Here is a 27,480-nt window from a genome sequence, read left to right on the forward strand (position 1 = left end):
CCCATCACGAAAGTTAAATTTCTGCTCTCAACTGACCAGAGCATGTGGACACAACAGGACAGCTAAGTTGGACGGGAGATAATTCTCTGGGTAAAGAGTCCCAATTTAAAGACACAGGTCTTATTAAGTCTCATTCCAAACCGGGGTGGAAGTTGCCTCTCTCCAACTTGCTTCTTTCTCCTTAGGTCCTGCTTCTCAAACTGGTTCTTCGAGGGCTCCTGGTAACTTCTAATTTTGTCTTAGGACTTCCAAGGCAATTTCCTCAGGGAAGTTCTGCTGAATATATTCCAAGGAGACATATGCCGAACTCCCAGTTAAATGTTCCAACTCTAAACATCTATAAAGTGTCCTTACTTCATACGGAACTTTGTGTTTTCTGAAAGGTGCACTGACTTGAGAATAAATGACTGTTTTCCTTAAATCGTGATAGGAAACTATAGCAGTAAGCACTGTAAAAGATTTCCAACTGTCCAATACAGCCTTCCCGGCCTTTTACTAAAACTGGCAGGCGCCTCTATCATTTGTCTGGTCCATCAGAAGCCCACGCCTAAGGCTCCAAGAGTCACTGCAGTGGCCCTACTTCTCCCTGCCTGGCATCCTTGAGGGGCATCGTGGAGGAAACCCTTCTTGTGCCAGTCTCTCCCCCGTGTCCACTGCCAAAAAGGCTGTGTCCAACACCATTCACAGTCAGAGTTAGTGCATCACGGGTGAGCTGTCACACAGTCCTTGGCAGTGTGCAACACGTGGAGGGCCGTTGTCCTGCTGTCTGCATCAATACCTTCCCTGGGGCTCATGAGCCCCCTCCTCAGAAACCTTATCTGATAATCCTGTCACCCTGCAGTGTCAGTTGCACCAACCAAAAGTGGCCCATGAGGCACAGGCTGGGCTTCTTGTCCACATAAAGATTGAAAAAAAAAGGTTGAGGTCCTCCAGTCCCTAAGACTTCTACTCACTCATGTTACTGAATAAAACTATTTGCCTGCAAGAGCAACAGATATCCTGAAGGAAACTTCAGAGGAACCAACTATTAAACGGTCTGATGAATCTTTTCCCTCTATTGAATAAAATGCGCCCATTTCTTACCGGTTTGGGATGGTTCCTTTAACATATCTTCACTCACATACATGGAATTTTATATGCACACACATATGTACTCATACACCTATTTAAGGGCTATATATTCTCATGCAATACATCTTTTACATTAATTCTGCAAAAAATAAAACTGTAATGCTTTACCTATTATTGATGAAAATATTTTATAAATTTCTAGCAGGTCAAAGGTCTTGCTCTTCTTTTGCAAAATTGTCAAGGTCCTTCTCTCTTATTTATTATTTCAGCTGAAATTTTGGAATCATTTAGTCATGTTCCAAATGACATATCTGTGTTACATTTATAAATTATGGAAGAATTATTTTTGTATGAAACAAAAATACAAAAATTTTTTTTAAACGACAACTGTTTGAAAGATTGTTGAAAGAAAATTATTCCTTGTAACAACAAATTCAGGCAGGTGCTATTTCCCTACCACAAGATTTCTTTCCTCGCTGTGTTAAAAGAAAATGAAATGTTTTGACCACTGCTTCATTAGTTTATGATTTTGCCAGCAAAAGAACAGTGAGAAAGAAACTTTTGCACACTCTAGGAGAGAAACATGTCACACACATTCTGGAAAACAATTTGGCCATATTATCTAAAACACCAAGCAAGTTTTCTAGTCTTTTGCTCATTAATTTCACTGCTGGGAAGCTATCATAAAAAAATCATCAGAGATACAATATTTTATGCACAAGATGCTCCCTGTACTGTTTAGCAAAGCAACAGATAAAACCTAAATTTGCAACCATAATAGGTAAATGAATTAGCACTAATCCAAATGATGGGTTGTCCAGATGCTAATAGAGAATGTATTTGGGAAGAACTGTTAATGACAGATAAAATGTTCTTCCTACTCAACAGGTAAAAACAGTAGCATTTTAAATACTGTATTCAGTAGGACCCAAAAGCAGTCTATAAAAAATACATAGGTACATACACCGGAAACACATATGCTGGCATATACGGTAGTTAAGAGCATGAGCTTTGGAAACAAATGGACCTAGTTCAAATTCTGCCTGTGCTGCTTTCCAGCTGTGTCACCTTGGGCAAGTTGATTAGGCTCTCTGTGCCTGGGAATGCTCTCCTAGAAAATGGGGTTAACAGTACCTACCTTACAGAGTTGAACTGACATTAAAAGAGAGAATTCATACAAATGGCTTAGCACCATGTCTGGCACACTGCAAGCTCTCACTAACTTCTAGCCATTATTAGCATCATTAACAGAGAAAACAAGTGGGGAAAAAAAATGCACCAAAATGCTACCAGGGGATAGTTCTGGGTGATAGGATTTTAGGTCTTTTTAATTTTCTCCTTTACATTTTTCCTGTTTTTCCAAAGTTTCTATAATAAGTGTCATGGAATCAGAAAGAAAAATATGTTATAAAAAAGAGCATTTGATTAATTATTACTATTTGCTACATGCAGGAGAGGATGAGTCCAGGAAGCGGCAACATGTTGGTCACAGAGTGAGCAATGCCTTCCAGCCATTTCTGCTCAGTTCTCAGGTCCCAGGGGCTGCTGCCTCCTTCGGAAGCCTCGCTACTCACAGGAGCAGTTCCTCGGAAGCCATCCTCTCCAGTGTTGGTCACGGGAAACTCGCCCTGCCAGATGTTGGCATAATGTTGGCCTTTCGGCTGCAGTTTGTTGCCCCAGGGGAAAAGCCTGTCAGAAGAGACACCGGCATCAGCCTGTCAAACAGGCACAGGCTTCTGGGTTAAAGTCGAGAGAAGGAATGCAATGAAAGAGAGGACATTGCTGGCTTGTTCTGAGTGAGCTGTTTTTTAAAAATTGAAACATATAAACAAATAAAGCTTTTAGTCAGAATTTTTTCTCTGTAACATCTGCGTAACTAGTTCCTGTCAAGTTCACAACAACCTAAGTCTCTTCCAAGTACCCAGAAGGCCTGAATATAAATCACACAACTAAAAGAAGGGCTTCTAGAAGGCTGGGAAAGTAGACATCATTCTGGACTTATATGGTAGCATGATCAGGCACCACTGTACCACACTTTTTATAAAGCCTTTGCTATTTTAAGGAGCCTTTCCTAGAAGATGTGACTCGAACACGAATTTTCAGTCTTATGGCTCTAGAAGAGAAATACTGCTGTTTCAGGAGATGGCTAAAAGAAGAAATTGTAAAAGCAAGGTCGGCTGCCAAGAGGTTCTGAGGAGGACTAAGTAATGCCAGAGAGGCTGCGTTGCTGGAGAACTGTGGGGCTGCAGGGAACCCACCTCACCAGACACTTGGCTTTGAGGGGCTGTGAGGGGTTGGTGACCCATGCATCTGTTCTCCTATGTAACAACGACAATAAGGAAAGCCCCGTAAGAGTTGTTGCTGTTTTAAATCAACTTTCTAGCCAAAGTAAGACCCACAGATGTACAAAAAGGTCAACATACTGTTAGGTAACCTGAGACCTTCCCAGTACCTATTCTGCAGGCCTCCTCGACAGCTGTATTCCCACTCAGCTTCTGTGGGCAACCGCTTTCCCGCCCATGTGCAGTAGGCAACGGCATCATTCCAGGAGATGTGGAGAACTGGGTGATTGGGCCTGGGGAGGAGAGAAACAGAGTGAATGGGGCACGAACTGGAACAGCAGACAGGAATCAGCTTCAGCAAAGTGCCTGTAGTCACCCAGCTTTCAATCCGAGACACTGAGCGGGTCCTGGTCCCCAACTCAAGCCCCAGCCCCAGATAATAGCACATCTGTAACCCCCCACCATAGGTTCCCACCATCCCAGGCTCCCAAATGGGTTATAACTGCTCTTGGAAATAGACTTAAAACATTTCTTCACTTTGCAGTTTAGGCTTCGACCGCCCCCAGAGAGTGTCGCTTGGCACAGGAGACGTGGACATGCACTGCCCACGTCCGCCTTTAAGGAAGGAGTGCTGCTCCAGCTCCCAGAAGGGCTGTCAGAAGAGGCTACCACTGTTGGCTCCTTTTGGGGTTTCCCAGAGCTGTGCAGAGCCACCAGTGGCTACCCAGGCAGTACCACAAAGGCCCACCCACTTTGGCCTACCACAGCTCAACCCTCCAGGCCATACATAGCCCAGAGCCCCCTGCGGGGCTGGCCAGGACTTCTTGGGCCGGCACTGTAGTCTTGGTTTCCCCCTCTTCCCAGTTCTGCTTCCTCCCCCGACCTCTCACAGGTGTGGATCCCTAATAAATATTCTGTACGCCAAGCTCTATCTCCACACACATTTCCAGAAAACCCACCCTGTGACATTTGGCTGTAAGCCTTGCATCTTTCTGTTACAGATTAGCCAGCTGTATTTGCCTCACTCCAGCAGATTCCAAGTAAGTCCTTTTTTTTCTGTGGGTACAGAGGGTTAAGGAAGGTCAGGGGGAAAGTTGAGGATGAGGAAATGACATCATCCTCAGGTTTAACAGCACCCCATAACTTTAATTCCCTGTTCACTCTCTTTCCAGTGGACTACACCTTCTGGTCCATCCCTTAAACATCTCTGAATTCCCTGTAGTAATTACAACACAGCTTCCATGTATTCTTTCAACAAATGTTTACTGAGTATCTACTGTGTACCAGTCACTTTTTTAGACTCAGTCAGTGGAATAAAGTATATTCTCCTCTGGGTTTTCCTTCTTCCCTTAGCTTTTTCTTCTACTATGAAATTCAGGGAAGAAGATATTCATTGGGAACTAAGAGGCCCAGTCAACCTGAGGCAGCCAAGAGTCCTCTGATTTTCCACCTCACAGTGTTTCCACCACAGAGGCTGCCAACTCAGGCTTTGGAAGATTTCTGACATTTGCTGTATATCCCTAAAGCTGAACCTCATGCACTCCCAGCTCGCTGACAATGAGGGCAATAACCAGAAATACTGTCAAAAATTGAGGCTCAAAAATCCTGTCTGAAAAACTGGGTTAGGAGAACAGTTTTCTTGGGCTGCTGAGATGCTGAGTCCTGCCCCAAACCCTCCTCCATCTCCAGGGCTTAAAGTGCTACTCTATTTTTGCTTGAGATAATTACTTCCTTGCCACCCTGGAGACTTGCTGACCGACTTGCAGCTCTGTGGTTTTTCAGTCAGATGGTGGCTTCAGAGTATGTCGGTCCGGGACTGGAGATAACACATGGCCTAGGCCTGAGCTTCTACAGTGGCCACCTGGCAGGAGACAACTTCTTCCTCCTTAGACAGTCTTCTTCCTCATAATGACCCACTCATGAGATAGAGTGAACAGGTTGCAAAGATTAAACATGTCCTGAGATGTGCAACAGGCCTGTCAATAGGAAGATAATTCTTATCAGGCCAAATAAGGAAGGAAAGAGGGCATTTCTTAAGAGCCTTCTGTGAGCTGGGTGCAGTGTTGGGGTCTTTACATATGTTATTTCCTGCCATTATATTTTCCTACTGACTAACTAGGTTGTCATTCTCACCCTTTTACAGATGAAAGTGGCCACTGTGTTCCTGTTCCATAACACAGAAATCTATTTCGAAATGACATGTGTCACCTGGACAATGATCCACCAACCTTACCTGTGCAGAATGGTAGAGTCGGGCCCTTCTGGGTGTCTCCAGTTAGCGCCTTTAACAGGTAACCACCAGGGAGCAGCTGCAACCTCAGAGCAATGCAGAACAAGCTGAGGTTAGCTATGGTGACTTGAAGAAAACTGACTCGCTACATGGAATCTCACTCAGGGTCTTCCACTTCCATTTAAGTTACCAAACTAATCCCTTACAAGAAAATCAAAAGTAAAGATTTGTAATGTAAATATATCTGTAACAAAGAAGTATTACTTCATATCATAAAGCACCACATTGATTAAATATGTATTTTATATAGTGTGTATCTACAAGAAATATTTTTAAAAGACCCACTGCTAGCTAATCCTCTGTAATCTCTAACAAGTAAAAAGAAAGATGGGGAAAAGGGTCAACCTTACAAATAAGTGCTGAGTTGAAGGTAAACCAAAGTGCTCAGAGATCAAGCTAAAGCACAGGGTAAAAGTTGGAGTAGATTTTCAAAGACCCTGGTCCAAATTTCCAGCCTAACATCTGCTGAGTGGCTCTGGGCAAGTTCACTGTCTGTCTGGCCCCTCAGAATCCTCATCTGTGCAATGGGAGCATGCCCCTGACTACCAACCTCATACTATAGAGGAGGTCAAATTAGAAAGGACTGGGAGGCCCTCTGCCAACTGCGGCCAGGAACTTCACCCCATTACAGTTCTTTAACCCAAATTACAATAGCAGTGACCCTCATTTAGTGACTGGTTGAGAACTTGCTTGGAAACCATGCAAAATGAGATTTTAATCAGGGCTTTGCCAGTCACAGTGTGGCCCCTGGTAACCTACTGAACCTTCCAAGCCTGATTTCTCATCTGTAGTTGGAGGAGGCAGTAACAGTACCCACCTCACGGGTTATGAGGAGGAAATACACATGTGGGCCTTACAACTATGCCCAGCACTTAACAAGCACTTAGTAAAAGGAGCCAGTCTCTACCACGGCCTCGCTGACAGGACAGCCACAGTAAGTCATCCCCAGCACTGTCACTGACACTAAAGAATGGAAATTTGCCAATGATGATTCTAATGTAAACTAGAGCAGACTCAAGGTTATCCCATGACCATGTAAAACGTGCTCTCAATCGTTTGCATCCTGATGAGCTGGGCTGAGTGTAAGAGGGGGATGCGTTCCCGCTAACAATCACAGCAATCGCTGGGCCACTGTTCTTGTTCTTTTTTTCACATCCACACAATCAAAACATTCACAGTATTCCAACCACGATTTGATGGAAAAAGCCAAATTCTTTCATCTACTTCAACAAAAGAGGCATTATGTCCTTAAGGGATACTGCAAGGTGTTTCATTTTTCAGAGAGCAGGAGAGGTGAAAAACACGGCTTCTTTCTATTTCAGCTGTGTCCTTGCAGAAACTAATCCGGGGATGTTCTCACTTACTGGACGGCTTGATGTTTAGGTGCCTGTGACAGGTAATTCATTCCACGTCAAGGCAAGACTTGCAGAGAAAGCCCAGCTCATCCCACTCGTGTTTCAGTATCTTCAGCTCACTCACCCAAATCTACCCTTCCCCCAACACTGATAAGACAGGCACCAGAAGGTTCTATTCTTAAAAAAAAAAAAGACATGTAGCAAAACGTTAACCTTTGTTAAATCTGGGTGGTAGAAACTAGATATCTGTTTCCCCTGCATCCTTTAGTGTTTTGAAACATTTCATCATTAGTAATTGTTAAAAAACCTAATTATTTATGATTCTACTACTGACTGGCATCTGGGTAGTTTCCAGGTTGGGGCTACTGTGAATAGCAGTATTTCTGTAAACACTCTCAAGAGCTCACGGCTCTTCATATGCATTTCTGCTGCTTGTACACCATGGAGTGGAACTGCGGGATCATAGGGTAAAACATGCACGCAGCTTTAGGGAAGAGAGCCAAACCCAAGCGTTCAAGGCAGAAGTCCTCCCAGGTTTGCTACCCCTTCTTCAAAGGGGACCTGCCCTGGAGGCGGCTTATGTGCAGTGGAACCCAGGGCGGCTGCTCCAGGGACCTCTTAGTCCACTGTCTTTTTTCTCTTCTTCCCCCTCAATTCATTATTGTTACAAATATTTACTGAGCACCCTCCATCTGCCAGATGCTGACCTTGCTCCTAAAGGGGATCTTCAACCCCCAGGAATCCTCAGAGTATAGTCTAAGACAATTGGTATCCTGATAGCTTTTAAATTATTTCTTTTACATACTTATCATGCATGGTTAATTGCACAAAGTGGGGTACAAAGTGTGAACCCAGTCACCTCACTTTCCTCAAAAATCTTTACAAAACTCAAATTGAGGTGTCCAGGTACCACTTTACCCACATCAGTGCTACAGTTCTTACTCAACTTCCACCCCACCACACAAACACCCTTTCTCTCATTCTAGATATTTGCTTTTCATTTCTCCTAGTGTCTCTCTTTTCTGAAATATTTCACACTATGTTAGCAACCCATCCTCATTTCTCCTAGTGTCTCTCTTTTCTGAAATATTTCACACTATGTTAGCAACCCATCCAAAAGACTCCACTAGCTTACATGACTTACAGTCACGGATCTGTACAATGATCACCTATCTCGGTGATGGTGCAGCAAAAGAGGAAGAACACCCTTGCTGAAGCATGGAGAAGGGGACACCAAGATAACACTGTCCTTGTCCAAGGGCCAAAACCTAGTTTTTCCTCCAAAATAAGACCTGAAGTAAGTATGCAAAGATATATATACAACATTAATTAAACATTGCAAAATAATCCATCCTTTGCATTCTCCATCAGAAGGAACACTATACAGTTACCAAAATACATTCCAATATGGTAATATGGATATATTATAAAGATACCCTGTAGAATAGAATACATATTTGATTCTGTTTCTATAAAATATATTCACATGAATGAATGTTAGTATGACCCCAAGAAAAGAGTCTGGAAGAATATACTTGCACTTAACAGGGATCGTGGACTGGGAAAGGAAATATTATAGTTTTTTGAGTGAGCGTATGTTACTATAATAGGATTTCTCAACACCAGCACTGCTGACACATTAGGCCAGACAATTCCTTATTATAGGGGAGAGCTTGTGCATTGTAGGTGGCTCAGCAGCAATCCTGACCTCTCCGGACTAGATGCCAGTAGCTACCTTCCCTAACCCAATTGTGGCAACCAAAAATGTCTCCAGACATTGCCAAACGTTCCCTGGGGGAATCAAAATAACCCACTGCACTAAGATTAAAATTAAAAATTACTGTTGTAGCTCCAGGGGGAAGGGTGTTCCAGGCCCAGGGCAAATCCCCCTATGAAACCGGTAAATCAAAAGAAGTCAAGGGAAAGGATAGGTTGGGAGAAACCATTTTTATTGCTCACAGCTTGCTCAAACTCACTAGCTGGGCCCAGCCCTGGCCTTCTCCTATGGCCACCACTCATGCTCTGCTCCCCCCCACCCCACACCTGTGCTCTCTACTTCCTACCAACCCCTTCAGGGAGTAGCACCATTGGTGGGTCCTTGGTAACTGGCAGATGCCAGACCAATTACGTACGAGGAATGGAGGTGAGGAAAGAATGGCCGTTCTCTCTCCACCCCTTGTCTTGGAGGCTGTGGGACACTGCAGTGGTAAACACCTATTGATATGTAAATGGACTAAGGCCAGATGGGAGATTCTGGAAATGCTGCCATTTACCCACAACTGTTCTCCTTAAATGTTAATTTATAGTTCATAAGGGCATGGTAGTTAAGGGCATCCAATGCCAGAGCCAGGCTGCCCGAGTTTAAATAACAGCACTCCCTTTATAAGCTGTATGACCTTGGGCTCCTTAGGCCTCAGTTTCCTCATCTGTAAAATGGGGATAATAATACTGCTATCCATCCCTTGGGTTGTTGTGAGGAATAAATAAGGAAATATATGTAAAGAGCTTGGAACAGTTGGTACACAGTAAGAACTACACCATGTTGGCTATCATTATTACTATTACTCATTTATATTACTGCATGTTGCAAACTTCTCTTAGAACTTTCAAAGAATATATATTCTAATGAGTGAAAATCCACCCCCAATACTTTTTTAGCACAAGCCCCAGCCACCTGCTAATTAAACCCTTTCAGAATACAAAGAGGCTGAGAAAAATGTTAGAACATGTGTCATTCCCAAAGAATTCTCAAGAAGAGTATGTAGTTGTCGTCTTCCATCACAGTCATGATGAGAATCATCTACACATGAATTAACCCATTCCCTGAAGCAAGTGGCACCCTGACAGCTGGATGGAGGGAGTGTGTGAGGGTTAAATGGAATGCAGGAGGAATCCGTTCACCAAGACCCAAACTAAATGAAGCCTGGGGCCTGTGAGAGTACCATACCACAGGCCTGTCTATAAGCAAGACCCTCAGTCCCCACTCTAACAGTCAGACACACTCAGCAACCATTTCCCCACCTCACACATGAAGAAAAAAGGACAAGTGATGAAAGTCATCCCATGACAGAGGACTGATGAAATCAGAGGTGGGACATTATTCATCCTAGCCAAGTTGCCTTGGGAAAGCCATGCTGTTTTCTGGCCAAATTTATGGCAAATCCCACCATATGTCAGCAGATGCTTTTCTTTTCCAAATGTCACTCTTAATGCCATGTTCTAAAAAACTTTTTCTTGAACTCCTGGTCATGCCTTGAAAATAAATGATATTCTACTGTGTTTAAGAATTTATGAAATACTAAATATTTGAGAGTCATATATGAGCTAGTTAGTCAAGGTCAGACTATGACATCTCCAAATTCCTTTTCTTAAATAGGAACAGCCTCCAGGAGTGTTGTTTACAGATTAGCAGCAGCAGCATGAATGGACTGGCATCTAAGCCTCATCCTAAAAAGAGAGAAACTTTTTTGGAAATGGATGCCCATCTACACATTTTCTGTTCAAATAAGACACTTCCAGAATCATAGTGCTTCCTTGTATCAGGGGGAAAAAGGACTTTGACTTGACCTATTTCTTGTTAACCATCTCCATAGCAACTGTCTTGGGTTTAAGTTGAAACAGCTGTACTAGACAGCCAGACACCAATTACAATGTAAATAGGATCCACATGAGTATTCATGTCCCCTTGAGAAATGGTCTTGTGAGAGCAAAGTCAGTTTTTTCTCACCTCTCCCTGGGGACGTAACCAGACTTGTAGTAACGGCTCAAAGAAAAGAAAGGGGAGGATAGCAAAAGTGCCTTTATTCTTGCCGGAGATGGTAAATTATGCTTCTTATATACACACAGAGTAAAATAAAGTCAGCAGCACAGGAAAGAGATAAAGCACTGTGTAATTATGCATATTCAAGTGTAAAGACGTCAAGTTCACAACTTTAAAACCATTCTCAGAAAAATTAAATGCATTTAGACATGCAAATTAAAAAGATGGACGTTTCCTGAAATGTGGTGTAAACATGACAGTTACCCCTATAAAAACAGCCTGGGAGAATTTTTTCAACTGGCACCAGTGAACAATGAGAAATTGCAGATCTGTTCAAATTCATGAAGTAAAAATAAAATTGGAGGAAAATCTAACAAGTGAAGGAATTCAATGGAATCAAAAGCACACAGGGAGTAAAATCTCTTGTTTCAGCACCCAGTGCAAGTGTTGGAAATAAAGAACTGGGCTTAAATAAAGAGTAAAAACAAAGTCATTAAAATAGATAAGTAGTTAACTCTGACAGTTTATTTCAAATTAAATCATAAATCAGGCACCTTGACTACTTAACAGAATGCATGCTTTTCCCAACAGAGTACAAATATTTGTGAAATTTAAAGCAGACCTGAAATGTGTCAATACCTTCTGCTTCAGTTCTTAGTGAAATTACTCATGCTGGGCTACACTGCACTGCTAAGGCACTAACCGGGATGCTCTAAACATTCATTACATGTCCTTCGAGAAGAGTGGACACCCTATGCATCATTCATTATAGGCAATGCCCAAAGAGTGGCCCAAGGAATCTCTGGGCTCAAAGGACACTTAAAAGTGATCTAGTTTACTCATTCGGAGTTGAGACCTGCAGAAATATGGGAAAAGATGATCTGGGGCTTTTAAACAAACTAATAGAAATAAGAGAGAAGGAATTTTTTATCATTTAAAAATAGCTTTTTACTTTTTGGGGCAAAGAGGTGACTGTGTAAATAGATATAAAACCTATCTTGAAAGCATTTTGACAGTACCCAGCAAAAAGCTCCATCACATGCATACCCAGCAAAATTAGTTGAATCCCTTACACTCTATCCATATGAAAGAAGACAACATAACCATTAAAAATTATATGCAGAACAAAATGGAATCACTTGGATAAATGTTCACCCTCTACAGAAAATGGAAAAAGTCAGTTTTAAGTATGTCTGTGCAACTTCCCTTAAAAATAGATCTATATATAGACACATGACCACCCTACCCCCAGGAATACCCCTACCCCAAGAAAAGATTAGTAGTATATATACTGAAATGTCTGTAATAGTTATTCTTGGTGGTGATATTTAATATTCTTTTTTGTATAATTTTAATTTCTAAATTATCTATAGTGAATATATTTTTTAATCAGATTTTTAAAGTTTTTTGTTTTTACAGAGCTAAGACTTAATTTTACATTGAAAAAATAAATCAGTATTAATTTAAAGATTACTTATATTTACCATTCTACTACAAACTTTATCAATGAGCATACACATTTGCACATATTTTTTTTCCAAATTACATATTTTATCTAGATTTCACAACAAACATTTTTAGTGGCTACACAGTATTTTGTCATGTTGATGCATCACAATTTGCCCAAAAATCTCCTCACATTGAACCACACAGATTATATTCAACTTTGTTGTTTTTTTTCCTATTATAGATAACACTACATTGAACATCTTCATTTACATTTTTTGCCTCTGCTGAATTTCCAGAAGTGGTATCACTGTATCCAAAAATGTGTTACTATAGCTCTTGCTAAAAATCATCATTTTTAAAATTTCAAGATGGATTTTTAGAAGTCTACAACATTAATAGATGACGTGGCTTGTTTCCTTATGGAAAGGGGGCTGAGTATATGTAAAAATCATGACACCCCAGACCAAGGTTATTACAATTCTATAAGGAGGCTCCATCTAGGCTCCTTAGATTGTTACTGACTGACTTACAGACTTTTCAATGCATAAAACAACAAAGTTATAGAAAGTCTGATGCCATCTGACTGAGTCTGTACTTTTCTTCATGCCTTACAAGTCTGAAGCATCTAAGAAAAAAGGTCAAAAGGAAGACAGAACTTAGAAAAGGCATCCTAAGAAGACGAAAATCTCTCACTTGGGTTATTTTTGAGATAAACTGCAATATGAATAATCCCACATATTACTGGTAAAAGAGAGGAAAAAGAGGAATGTCATCACCACATAGAGCATCACAATAAGGGAACAGGGACTCCTGCTGCTAAAGAAGCCTGACTCACAGTCAGAGAAGATCTACTTCCTGACTCTGGTTAGGGAGTTGCGTCGTGGGGGGCAGTGGTGAGGGTGTCACATAGCATGAGGGCTCAATCGAAGCTCTCTTTAAGCCACAGGCTGGCTCTGATACAGCCAATCTCAGCCTAGGGCTGCAGGGGCACAGAACAAATTCTCAGCCTCTGTAGGGCTCACTTCCTCAGCTCATTGGCCTGGCACAGGCATTTCGTCCCGCAGCTGGACACTGTGGCAGTGGCAGATGGTAACTGCTAACTCTCCTCGTAGTGACAGCATGCTGTACAGGAAACGTCTGCATATTTTCAACAGTGCTGTGTACCCTGCAACGTTCTGCGAGAGCTAGTAAAGCAAACACAGGTTTGGCAGGACAGTGAAAACCTGGCTCTTACACTCAGGTATTCTATACTTGTCGAATGGCTGCTTGCTTAACACAGGCATGCTTACAATGCTAGAGGATTTTAAAGGTGGGAAGGATAGGAGCGGTCATCTATTTAAACTCCTGCATTTTATAGATGAGAAAATAAGCCCTGAAAAGTGACAGGTAGTGGCAGAGCCACGAAAATAACTCACAGCTGCAGACTTTTAATTCATAACTACTATCCAAGCAACTCCCAGTGACTGTTCCCCAACAGTCTTCTACAAGATGTTAGTAGTTACAAGGAGGACAAGTTTTGAACAGTAGTTAGGAAAGAAATGGGTTAATCAAAATAAAGTTAGGGTTTTTTTATTGCAGAACTTTTCAAAATCTTTAAACAGCTAACAATGTGTAGTTAAATTTTAAATAAGGGTATAGAGTATGTACCAGAGTCAAGTAGCTGGCCAAATTGTTAGTGGGCTCCAAACCTGGCTCTTCTACTACTTATTAACTATGTGACATTGGACAAATTACTAAACCTCTCTGAGACTTGGTTTCATCAATCACTAAAATTAGTATACTAAGAGAACTTATCTAGTAGGCTTGCTGTGGCTATTTAGAATAACAAGCATTCAGTAAATAGGTATGTATATGTGGGTGTTGATACTTTACTAGAAATCTACAGGACCAATTCACAATGCCATTCATTCCTTCACAAATTCATTCAATAAACTTTCAATGGACATCCGCCTTTTGCCAGCCCTGTACTAGGTCCTGGGCATGCAGAAGCAAAACATACAATCCAGCAAGACAAATAAGCACATGGTTTCAACACTGCACTAAGTACTGAGGCCAAGATGAGCTCAGTTAGCTATGGAACCCAAGGAAGGGCACCCAACCAAATTCAGAGGTGCTGCTGTGCAAATGCTTCCTGAGGAAGTGAGCAGGAGGGGCAGGGAGGCAGAGGTGGGGTGGGTAAGATGGCCACTTAGGAGGCCACCTGGATTATAAGCGTACTTCACTTACTTCAGAAAAGCTGGGCATCAATATTTTTTGTTAAATATACCAAAGATCTTCAGAACCTCAGTTATGTAGGGATGTGAAGAGGTCACCTTGTTTCAACCTATACCCAAAGGCTATATCCTATCTCCAGCACTCATAGGATGACTGGGTAAGGCAGGATGAACACTGGTCCCTGTCTGACCAGGGCAGTCTAGATTTACACCTGTTATCCCAGCATAATTAAGATCATTCCATCTCACCCTCAAAGTGTTCCTGACTGGATAATCAATCATATCATCACTCTACCAATTGATAGTCCTCCCATCTCAGATTGAACAATGTGGGTGACAGACTTCTCTTCCATGCCAACAGTCCCTCATGTTCAGATCATTCTAATGAATAGAAAGTTCCTAATCAATAGCAAACAGAAATGCCTCCCATATGCTGGCACTGATTAGGCTTCGAAGGGTTGTGCGGAATAAATCAAATTATTTTTGGATCACCCTTCAGACATGTGTACAATCATCATAACTCATTCACCTCTTATTCTTCTCTAGGTTCAGTAGTTCATTCAACCTCCCCCAGGCTCTATCATCTCAAGGAACCACTACCTCCCCAAAACCAAGAAGTCATACTTGATTCCTTTCTCTCCTTTTCCCCTCAGTATTCTAAGATATACTTTCAAATATCTGACGACTTTCAACTTCCCTAGTCCTACCACTCTGCTCCATGGCCCCATTGTGTCTCACTTGGACTATGACATAACCCTCACAGAAGCCAGAGCGGCCCCAATGGCTTCTTACTGAAGAAGAAACCCAAACTTCACTGAGGCCCACAAAGCCCTATGTAATCCACCTGCTGCCTACTTCTCCAACCTAACCCTAACCCCCTATCACGATTCCCCTGCTCATCACTTCACCTTACGGATCATACTGGTTCCTACTCATCCCTTAGGCTTCAGCTCTGGTGTCACTTGCTCAGAGAGGCCCTCTTGGATCCCACAAATAACAGAACCAAAAGCCAACCCTACTACACTCCAAGCACTTTCTATACCATTACCCTGTTTTATTTTATTTGCAGGCCACTAGACAGTTAAAAGTTCACTTTAGAGCTGTCTCTTTTCTTTTTTAATTAAAGCATCATTGATATACAATCTTATGATGGTTTCAAATACACAACACAGTGGTTCAACATTCACCCATATTATCAAGTCCTCACCCCCTCTATTGTGGTCACTTTTTATCAACACAGTATTATGTTATAGAGTCATTAATTGTATTCTCCCTACTGTACTACCATCCGCATGACCTACCCATATTATAATTGTAATAGAACCCCTTAGTCCCCTTCTCCCTCCACCTACCCTCCCCAACCCCTTCCTTTGGTAACCACTAGTCCTTTCTTGGAGTCTGTGAGTCTGCTGCTATTTTGTTCCTTCACTTTTGCTTTGTTGTTATACTCCACAAATGAGGGAAATCATTTGACATTTGTCTTTCTCCGCCTGGCTTATTTCAGTGAACATGATATCATCTAGATCTTTCCATGTTGTTGCAAAAGGGAGGATTTCTTTTTTTTTTATGGCTGAATAATATTCCATTGTGTATATGTACATCTTCTTTATCCACCCATCTGTTGATGGGCACTTAGGTTGCCTCCATATCTTGGCCATTATAAATAGTGCAGTAATAAACATTGGGGTGCATATCTTTTTGAATCTGTGATCTTGCTTTCTTCAGGTAAATTCCCAGGAGTAGAATTCTTGGGTCAAATGATATTTATATTTTTAGTTTTTTGAAGAACCTCCATATTGCTTTCCACAATGGTTGCATCAATTTACATTACCACAACAGTGTAGAAGGGTTCCCCTTTCTTCACATCCTCACCAGCACTTGTTGTTTCTTGTCTTTTGGATGTTGGCCATCCTAACTGGTGTGAGGTGATATCTCACTGTGGTTTTGATTTGCATTTCCCTGATGATTAGCAATGTGGAGCACCTTTTCATGTGCCTGTTGGCCATCTGAATTTCTTCTTTGGAGAATTATCTCTTCAGGTTCTCCATCCATTTTGTAATCACTTTATTTTTTGGGTGTTGAGGTATATGAGTTCTTTCTATATTTTGGATGTTAACCCCTTATCAGATGAGTCATTTATGAATATATTCTTCCATACTGTAGGATGCCTTTTTGTTCTGCTGATGGTGTACCTTCCTATACAGAAGCTTTTTAGTTTGATGTAGTCCCACCTGTTCACTTTTTATTTGTTTCCCTTGCCCGAGGAGATGTGTCCAGGAAAAAGTTGCTCATCTTTATTCAAGAGATTTTTTTACTGTTTTCTTCTAAGAGTTTTATGGTTTCATGACTTACATTCAGGTCTTTGATCCATTTCAAGTTTACTTTTGTGTATGGAGTTAGTAATCCAGTCATTCCCTTAGATGCGGCTGTCTAGTTTTCCCAACACCAGTTGTTGAAGAGGCTGTCTTTTTCCCATTGTATATTTATGGCTCCTTTATCATATGTTAATTGACCATATATGCATGGGTTTGTATATGGGCTCTCTATTATGTTGCATTGATCTGTGGGTCTGTTGTTGTGCCAATACCAAATTGTTTTGATTACTGTGGCTTTGTAGTAGAGCTTGAAGTCGGGGAGCATAATCTCCCCAGCTTTATTTTTCTTTCTCAGGATTGCTTTGGCTATTTGGAGTCTTTTGTGGTTCCATATAAATTTTAGAACTATTTTTTCTAGTTCATTGAAGAATGATGTTGATATTTTGACAGGAATTGCATTGAATCTGTAGATTGCTTTAGGCAGGTTGGCCATTTGATAATATTAATTCTTCCTATCCATTAGAGCTATTTGTTACTAGAGTTCTAACCTCCAGGAGAGGGAGGCCTTCTACCTGGCTCCCTGTTGTCTCTACAGCCAGTAAAACACTGCCTGGTCCATAGCACAGGTGGGATAAACATTTGTTTAAAGAATAATTGACTTATTCCTGAGGTTTCCATGATTTCCAAACCCCTCCTCACCTTGGGTAACCTTCTTCTAGATAAACACCAATTTTAAATACACTTTCAGTGGGATATCCTTTTGTAGAGAGAGAGAGAATCCACCCCTGCCTTATGGGCTATATACAGAGGTCTGTAATGGAAAAGGTACTAGGCTGGCTCTCAGGTACTAAGAGGTGCCACCCTCAACATTACCTAGAACTATGGCAAGCCATTTCCCCTCCTGGGCCATGGCTGACTCATTTATAAGAGGAATGTTTTTGCCAGATGATTCTGAAAGTTCCATCCATTCTAAATTCTCACATTTGGGCTTTTCTTAGAGCTTGGTATCCCCTGGGCATGACTCCTGCTAGGATAGTCTATCTTTGTCTCACCATGTAGATATATAATGGAAAAAATGCCAACATCTGGGAAGCAGGGGATGTCAAATCATTTTTATTTCTTAATCCAAGATAGGTCTCAAAACACCCATGCCTTGAAAAGGAATTTATGGACAGCTTAAACAGACATTTCAAATCAAGCCTCTGGAACCCCAGCACACCTCACTCACACTCATTCTGATCAGGTGCATTATTTTGGAGCAGGTTGGAAAAAAAAAAACAAAACTGTGCCTGTTATCCTATTACTCTGGGTTCTCACCTTCCAGGGTTATCACGCTTTGCTTCCTGGGCCTACACCACACTCTGACTCCAAAGTTAGGCAGACAACTACCCTTTTGAAAAATAGGCACAAAATACAGTTGCGTGACTATGTTCCCTTCTTATCTTATCTAATCAGCCACCCCTGGGCCATCCTTCCCAAATAATTCAGTCACTGTGAACCCATTTCAACCCTGATGACAAGCCAGTTTCCTCTTGCCAAGGAAAAGCTGACTTTCCAACATGAGGCAAGTCATTCCCGGTCTGAACCCAGCAGCTTTCAAAAACTAAAAGCTCCAGTAGATGACACCCAAATGGCCTTCTGTCATTTATTGACAAATATGTATTAAGTACTTATTAAGTGACAGTTACTCTGCTGGGGCCGTAGTGTGAATAATACAGATACATTCTCACCCACTGTCACAGAACAAATCTGGGAAAGGGGAAGGCATTCAACAAATACCTACACAAATTAAATATTAAGAGAGATAAACGGCACAAAAAAAAGGCACGAAAAGTCATACGAACAGATAAATGGAACAATCTAAATCTGGAACGTCAGACAACAGAACATTCCAAATGGACATACATTCAACAATAAGTTTAGCTAAAACCTGACCTTATAAAGCTGAAGGTGGGCAGTCAGAGTAAAGAGACATAGCAGGCTTTACACCAGATGCTTTATCCTCATTGACCCCAAGATGAGTTCTTCCTCTTTTTCAAGGCTTCCCTTAAATACTTCTTCCTTGCACAGGACTTCCCTAATCAACCTACCAAATTCAGCTTTCCAGGCATCTCACCCAGCTCCTCCCCAGTACTCTTCACCACAGCATTGGCCCGTGTCTTTCCTAATACCTTTCTCAGCTTGTCATTTAATACTACCTGGACTCCAGGATGGTATAGATTTCATGTACTCTTATTCTTTTTGAAAATTTTTCAGTATATGTTATGTGTGCTTGCATTTTTATTTTTCTCACATATTTTATACAAAAAATTCATAAATCAGGAGAAAAATATCTAACTTTGGTTCAGAGTCTATGCTTCCATATCCCCCAGACTTTATGAAGCTAAAGGGCAGGGAGGGTACCTTTCATCTCTGTATTCTCAGGAATAGCACAATATCTAGAAGACAGTAGGACATCTCTGTTTCCTACACAAGAGGAACACATTTTAAGCCAGAAAGCAAATCTTGAAACAGAGGGAAAAGACTCATTTCCATCATTAGAAGTCAAAGAACAGATTCCAGTGATCAAGGAGGCATGACTCCAAACAACAGCTAAAAAAATGTCACTGAATACACCCTAAAGAACTGAAAGCAGGGACTCAAGTTGGATACTTGTACACCAATGTTTATGGCAACATTATTCATAATAGCCAAAATAGCTATTAGCTGTTAAATAGCTGGAAACAATCCAAATGTCCCAGATGAATGGATAAACAAAATGTGGTATATACAAACAATGGAGTATTATTCAGCCTTAAAAATGAATGAAATTCTGATACATGCCACAACAGAGATGAACCTTGAAATCATTATGCTTAGTAAAATAAGCCAGACACAAAAGGACAAATACTATATGGTTCCAATTCCATGAGGCACCTAGAATAAACAAATGTTGAGAGACACCAAGGACAATCAAGGTTACAAGGGGATGGGAGGAAGTGAGACTGGAATGGGAAGTTATTGTTTAATGAACACAGAGTTTCTGTTTAGGGAGGTGAACAAGTTCTGGAAATGTATAGTGGTGATGGGTGTACAACATTGGAAATGTACTTAATGCTAATGAACTGTACATTAAAAACAGTCAACACAGTAAGTTTTATATTATACATTTAACTGCTCCCACCAAAAATAGATGTATCACTGATACATTCCTCCAGCCAAGGACTGTGAGATAATCCAAGAGGATTTATTCCACAATAGCAAGTCCTTTCAAAATATCATTGTAACTTGGCAGAGTGCTATATATGGCATTACCAAATCTTACCAATGGGGAACAGCTAAGCAAAAGAAATTGAACTCAGACTTTCAATTAGAATAGGCAAACTCACTAGATAGGCTCAAAAGCAGAATGAAAATGACAGAGAAAATACGAAACTTGAAGACACATTAACAAAATTTCACAATCTGAATGTAGAGAAAAACAGTTTTAAAACAATTAACAAAGCCTTAAAAACCTTGAGGATGATATGTAACATTCACACATTGTAGTCCCAAAAAGAGAGGCAAGATTCGTACTGACAAAAGTATTTGAAATAATGGCTGAACACTCTCCAAATATGGTTAAAGACATAAATTCACAGACATGAGAATCTCAACAAACCTCAAACAGAATAATCTCTAACAATGTCCGAAAGCATCATAATCAAAATGCAAAAGACATTTTTAAACCTGGAAGGAAGCCAGAAAATAATGACAATGATACATATAAGAGAACAGTGATTCAAATGGCTGCTCTCAGAAACCACATGGCCAGAAAAGAGTGAAACACTTTTAGAGTGATGAAAGAAGAGAATTGTCAACATAGAACTTTGTATCCAGAGAAAAAAATCCTTTAGAAATTTAGATGAAATAAAGGCAGTCTCAGATGAAAAAAAACTAAGAAAATTTACAAATGCAAGATTTGCTCTAAAAAAAATGCTAATGAAAGTGTTTTAGATTGAAGAGAAATGATATGAGAGGGAAACACAGTACTTTAGGAATGAAGAAAGAACAATGGAAAAGGCGTGGGTAAATTTAACAGATTAATTTTCTTCTTTAAATTAACAAAAATAAGTATGAGTGTTGCAAAGACCACAAAGGAACAGCAATAGACTGATGACTGACTTCTTAACGGCAACAGTAAAAGCCAGAAGACAGTGAAATCACCACTTAAGTGTACTGGGAGAATATAACTTCCAATCTACACTTTTTATTCAGTGAAAATATCGTTAAATAATCTAGCAAAATTAAAAATGTTACAAACAAGAACAAGAACATTTACTACCAAAGAATGACCTTCAGACAGAAGAGACATTCTGTGTGGGGGGGGCATAGATATTACTAATTACAGAGATAAACAAATATTGATTATATAGAGATGTATTAATAATATCTAATTAGTGGGGGAAGAAAACAAATCAGAATGAAATAGTGGGTATCAGTAATACATAAGCTGAATGGAGATGATTTAGAGCAAAGTCCTCATATTATAAGCAGAAAAGTTAATGGGCTAAATTTTTGCCTTTAAATATGAGTATTATAATAGATAGTTTACTAAATGAAGATACATAAAGTTATAACTTCTAAGAAGACAAGCAAGGTTGAGATGAGGAAAAATTAGGCAAGAAATTGAAGGAAAAAGAAGTGGAAAAATGGGGTAGAGAGAAAACAAAGAATAAAGTAGTAGACATAAATCCAAATATATCAATAATCATAACAAATATAAAAGAAACTAAAGTCTTGACTGAGAGACAAAGACTATCAGAATGGACTTTTAAAAAACATAGCTTTCTAACATACATAAAATATATACCTAAAAACATGAAGACACAGTAAAACTGAAAATGAAAAGAATAAAAAAGTATACATTAGACAAATATTAACCATAAGAGAGCTGGTACACCTATGCAGATATCAGACAAAACAGACTTTGAGATAAAAATCATTAGAGAAAAAGAGAATCCCTATATAATGACAAAATGTTCAAACCAAGAGGAAGATATATTTTAAAACTTATACACTTATACTTCTGAGCTCAATAGCATAGCTCTGAAGTACATAAAACAAAAATGGGCACAATCACTAAGAGAAATGATCAAATCTACCATCTAAGTGAAATTTTAACAGTTTTCTCAATCACTGAGATCAAGCATAGGAAAAAAAATCATTAAGGATATAGAAAACTTAAACAATACAACTAACAAACTTTTTAAAATAGTAATGCATAGACTACTGCACCCAACTAATAAAAAAGGAACATTCTTTCCAAATACACATGGCATATTTATCAATGTCAACCCCAGATAGGGACAAAATATCCCCAACAAATTTTGAAGACCAGCATCAAATAGATTACATTATTCAACTACAGTGCAATCAAGTTAGAAATCAGTAACCAAAATGATAGTAAAATAACCAAAAGTTGAAAAATAAAAACTTATGAACAAATTATGTCAGACATTAGAAATATTTAATGATAAGCAATTATAAATATGCCACAAAACTTGTGGAATTAGAGAGCACTTAGATATTTACAGTAGCCAAGTTATGGAAGCAACCTAAGTGTCCATCAGTAGATGAATGGATAAAGAAGAGGTGGTATACAATGGAATAATTCAGCCATAAAAAAAGAAATCCTGCCATTTGCAACAACATGGATGGACCTAGAGGGTATTATGCTAAGTGAAATAGGCCAGGAGTAGAAAGACAAATACCGTATGATTTCACTTATTTGTGGAATAAAAAAAAAACGAACAGAATAGCAGCAGCCTCATAGACACTGAGAAGTGACTAGAGGTTACCATGGGGGAGGGGTTGGGGTGGGTGAGTAGAAAGGGTGAGGGGGATAAAAGGGCACAAAAATTCTCAATCATAATATAAGTTGGTCACAGGGATGGTAGTACAACATGGAGAATATACCCAATGATACTGTAACATATTCCTATGTTAACAGATAGTAACCGCACTAGAGGAAGTGAGAACTTAATAATATGGGTAACTGTTGAACCAGTGTGTTGTATACTTGAAACCAATATAAGACTATGTATCAACCATACTTCAGTTTTAAAAAAAGACGTCACTTAGAAAGAAATCTGTAAACTAACATGTTCCTATTAAAAAACAAAGCTCAAAAGTTTTAAACTAAGTATCAAACTTGAGAAGTAAACAAAAGAGTAGCAAAGAAGTTAAGTGACTTTTCCCAAAAGAAGCAGCTGGTTATTGGCAGAGCTGAGATTCAAAACCAGGTCTCTCTGACCCAAAGACTGTGATCTTTTCCTTATGGCATCTCCCATAAACAAGCCCCAAAATCAGTTTAGGGAAGAAAACATCTTGGTAGTCATGTAAAAGAAGAAACCTCTTAAAGCTGAACTGAAGTTGTTGAGGAAAATGTTGGTTAGGTTTCTTCAGAAAAGTAAAACTTGTAACATCCAAAAGAACACCAGCAATTTATCCATCAGGCCAGTGTTTTGAGTTATTTTAGTTTGCTCTTCCTATGTATTGGAACTGGCATTTCTAAACACTTTCTGGCTTGGCTTACACTGCAGTTAATTTACTAAAGCTTTTCTAAGAATTATTTTTAATTCTTAGAATCAAGAAATAATCATTGTTTTTCAGGCTCCCACCAAGGGCAACTGTTTTCTTTCCACCCATGGCCATTCCTCATGTCAGAGATTCATGAGCTACATTAGTAACACAATAATAAAAATGAAGCATACTTTTTAGATATTAAATATTCTAAATACTACCCTTTTCAACAACAGGTTGCTTAGGGAAAAAAAACCCCGAACAAACACAACAAAAACTAGCCTTAATCCTTTCTAGAATTGAATATCTAAACTTTTTAAGACCTGTTTCAAACTGAACATCCAAATAATAAGCACAACTAATTTCAGCACACTCGAGAGATGTTTTAAACCATTAAATTGTTTCAAATGAATTTTTACAAGCAAACCCTAAAAGCCAGCTCAATGTTCACCTGAAAACTTTGTATATTAAAAAAAAGCAAACAAAGATGACAGCAGCAGATTTTTTTAACCTCTCCGAGGGTAAGCATCAGCCAGACAGAGCAACAAGACAGCAGCTCCAAAACCCAGGAAAAATGTGCACAAGCAATGGCTGGGCCACTGTCACCTCCCCGAAGTCGGAATACCAGCAGGTAAGGAACACATGCCGGCAGCCCTGCAGCCTTCATGATATCTGTGGCTGGGCACAAGGAGAAAGCAGAAGCAAGCAAGAGGGCATCAGACCCAGGAAAAGCAAAATCTCCAAACAGCCAACGGCAATCACTGGAAAGCACAGAAGGACAGTGTAAGAAAACAGCAAAAACTGGAAGTTTGCCCACTATTACCTTTGCACAAGGGGCCCAAGGGTGAGGGACATTAAAGGCCACAGGGCAGTCTGGCCCACACACTCTCAAAACTGACCAGCCAGGATTCCCTTCTGGAATAGATCCTCCCCACCAACAAGAAACCTCAGGGAACAAAATGAAATGCCAGAAAATGAGAGACAAGAGAGAAAACACAAAGAGAAGTGAGAGCAGGGAAGACAGCTAGGAAATCTCAGGAAACAAGAGACCATATTTTTTAACATGATGTGAGTAGAAGTGAAAGGGAGCTCTGTGAAGTTACTGAAGTTACCCTGAAAAAGCCTCCTTCTGCAAGTTTGGAAAAATTTAATTCCCATAAAAATGAGCACCAGAAGAGACTCAAGCTCAAATCCCATCCAAAGTTACTATAAGAAAAAAAGAGAAGTGGGACAACATACTTAGACAACAAATGCAGTCAGAAAGACATCCTTTAAAAACCCTGCAGCATATCACTTCAGAAAGAGGTGAATGACATTAAGAAAATGACACAGGAGAGAACAAAATAAGCCAGAACTGGCAAATTCAGGAAAGGAGAAGTCAAGCAATAAGGAATAACAGCAAAGAAAAGAAAAAGTCAGGTCACAATGAACGCAGGATTACTTAGAAGACTCAGAAGATGAAAAGGAAGACAAATTTTATTTAAAAAGTGATGGAAATTACTCAAAGTGATAAACACTGAAAATGGGTAAAAAGGAGCCTACAAATGGATATATTAAGAGTTTCTGAAAAACAAGGGCACAGAAAAAAATAGCAAAAACTGTAAGAAAATATTCCTCAAATTAGAAAAAAGAAAATTGTGAAGCTACATATTGAAAAGAACACACTCCCTACCCAAGAAGACTGGCCCATAATGACCAATGCCACAGTATTATTACAGTAAAATCATTGGATACTAAATGAAAAGGAAAAAACTTTGGGTATCCATGCAAAAATAACAAGTACCTTTCAAAGGAAAGAAAATTTCAACAGCAGTGCCTTATTCCAAAAAAAACCACAACAGCATAGATATGATACTGATGAAAAACAAATGTGAACCAAGGATTTCATAACCAGTAAAATTGCCTTTTAGTATAAAGAACAATGACAAACTCTTATCAACATGCACAAACTCAGGGAATTGTTCCCAAGACCACTTCCTAAAGAATCTAGTAGAGACTCTGGAATCCAAATGGCTAAGTCTGACTCATCTAAACTGAACACAGAAAGCATACAGGTACTTGCAGAACTGAGTATTCTATATAATGGACACATACTCTAATAATACAGAAGTGGTGCAACAATTTTTAAACTGGGGAAGAAATAGGAATAGCCTATATAAAAGGTGTTGTTGTGCTTTTGACCTGTTCTCAGTAATTACACTGGTGTTGGTAGCATCAGTCTTATTATTTTGAGACTGCTGTCATCTGGGATAAAGTGCATGAGTAATTACAGACAATTCTGATTCTACCATCCTCCATATCCTTGAGAACCAGGATTACTGGTGTGGAAAACGGAGACACAGGTAATACAAAACAGGCTAAGTTATAAACCCTGAACTGGAAATATCACTGTGGACACACAGGGCGTTTTATTTTAGCTCTGTCCGCCAACCGAAGGCCATGAGCACACCTAGAACCTAGACCGAGTCCTTAAAATACTATTTTCTGCTGAAAGTCACAAGCGCTTCTTAGAGAAATGACTGATTTCAGGCTGAGGGGCTGGGGGTGGAGGGTAGATCTTGTCACTGGAGAAAGCAAAGAAGCTATAAAAGACTACTAGGATCACTTCAAAGGACGGTACAGTTGCCTACGGTTAGGGGCAGGAAGCAGGAACAGCTGCAAATGGGTACATGGTTTCTTTTGGGAATGATAGATATGTTCTGCAATTAGACTGATGGCTGCACAGCTCTATAAATACACAAAATAACTTGAATGAAGTGTATGCTTAAAATGGTGGGTTTTACAGGATATAAACTATATCTCAATAAAGCTGTTCAAAAACAAGAGGGAAAAAAAAGGACTCATAAGAACTAGAAAAAGCACTCAATACCCCAAAATAAGAAAACTTGACAATCAAAAGGTATCTTGATCCCAAACAAATGAAACCCATAAAGTATTTTTAAATCCATAAATTCAATGAAGATATTTTTTTAAATCTGGAGATTAAATAAATCTGCATTTGTGACAAAACTCCACTAAATATACTAAATATAATATTCACTATATAAAATATAAAATAATGTATATAATATAGAACTAAATATACACACATAAAACTGGTAAATCAGACAAAGACAAGTGGGTTGTACCAACTGCCAACTTTCTGGTTGTGAAGCTGTATGATATTCATACAAGATGCTACATTGGCGGAAACCAGGGAAAGAGTCCATAAGTTCTCTCTGTATTATTTCTTACAATTGTATGTCAATCTACAATATCTTTAATTGTTTAATAAAAAAAAAAAAGAAAGAAACCTAATGGGTCACTTTGGAGAATAGTACGGAACCAATTCCTTATCTTAGAAGCTAGTAGAGAATCAAGCATTCACCCTAACTTTCCTGTATGAACTGTACAAATGGTTAAAAAAAAAAAAAGCAGATGGAGGGAAATATCTCTTTATAGAAGTATCTCAATTAACAAACGGGGGAAAAAACTACTAGATTATCACTATCTTACAACCCCCAGTGAATTAATGGACCAAGGCACAGAGCATTAACACCAGGAAACATCACAAGAAGAGGGAGAAGCATGTCTATTAGGTGTCTCGTGATAAAAGCACACGCAACTATCTAAGGCCTTACCACAGGGTTCACACAGGAGTCCATCAGGCCTTGGGATCCAGCTACCAGTTTCCAGGAAATGCAGAGGACAGAGAACAGGTGAGCTACGCTGTGAGAGGGCAAGCAGTAAAATTCACACTGTGGGAAAGTCTACAGGTTAAACACCCTGAATTCTTCCAGAGGTAAGTTCGGAAGAGAAATCTGCAGCTTAGAATAATCTTAAAAGACACACATTTTCTTCAAATGGGCAAGACTGAACTTGATAGTAGTCATGGGATGTATACCTGGTGACAGACAATACTATAAAGAAATGCAGGAAAGCATCTACTCTAAAAATAGTGGCTACTTAGGGACAGAGATGGGAGGTTATCAGAGGTAGCACATGAATGGGGATGCTGAGGAAGGTAACAAAATTCTAAGGTCTGACTTAGGTGATGGTTACAAGCATGTTTGCCTTAGAAAATTTCAGTGAACTAGACATTTGCTTTACGTGATTTTTCTGTATGTGTTTTATTTTACAATAAAAAAGGTTTTCTTAAAAGGTAAATTTGTAACACTAGTGTAACCTGTCATAAATAGAACATCTGTGACATTTAAAATAAT

The 27,480-nt window shown here is 39.6% G+C and overlaps 1 protein-coding gene across 6 annotated transcripts in view; it reads right to left on the reverse strand.

Annotated features, from left to right (window-relative positions):
* SUMF1 (sulfatase modifying factor 1) overlaps positions 1-27,480 on the reverse strand; it is an 83,314-nt gene that overhangs the window by 37,260 nt on the left and 18,574 nt on the right. For 5 of the 6 annotated variants that reach the window (XR_012128978.1, XM_037019374.2, XM_037019373.2 and 2 more), the window contains exons 4-6: positions 5,587-5,669; positions 3,524-3,646; positions 2,646-2,760 (exon numbers count right to left, since the gene is read on the reverse strand). Coding sequence is in view for 5 of the 6 variants with exons in the window: in XM_037019374.2 (XP_036875269.1) it covers positions 2,646-2,760; positions 3,524-3,646; positions 5,587-5,669 (321 nt within the window). In the remaining variant the exon portion in view is untranslated. Of the gene's footprint in view, positions 1-2,507; positions 2,761-3,523; positions 3,647-5,586; positions 5,670-27,480 lie in introns of all 6 variants that reach the window. The other variant, XM_073230962.1, reaches the window with a different exon arrangement.

This window comes from Manis javanica, chromosome 3 (assembly GCF_040802235.1).
Source record: "Manis javanica isolate MJ-LG chromosome 3, MJ_LKY, whole genome shotgun sequence".
Lineage (NCBI taxonomy): Eukaryota > Metazoa > Chordata > Mammalia > Pholidota > Manidae > Manis > Manis javanica.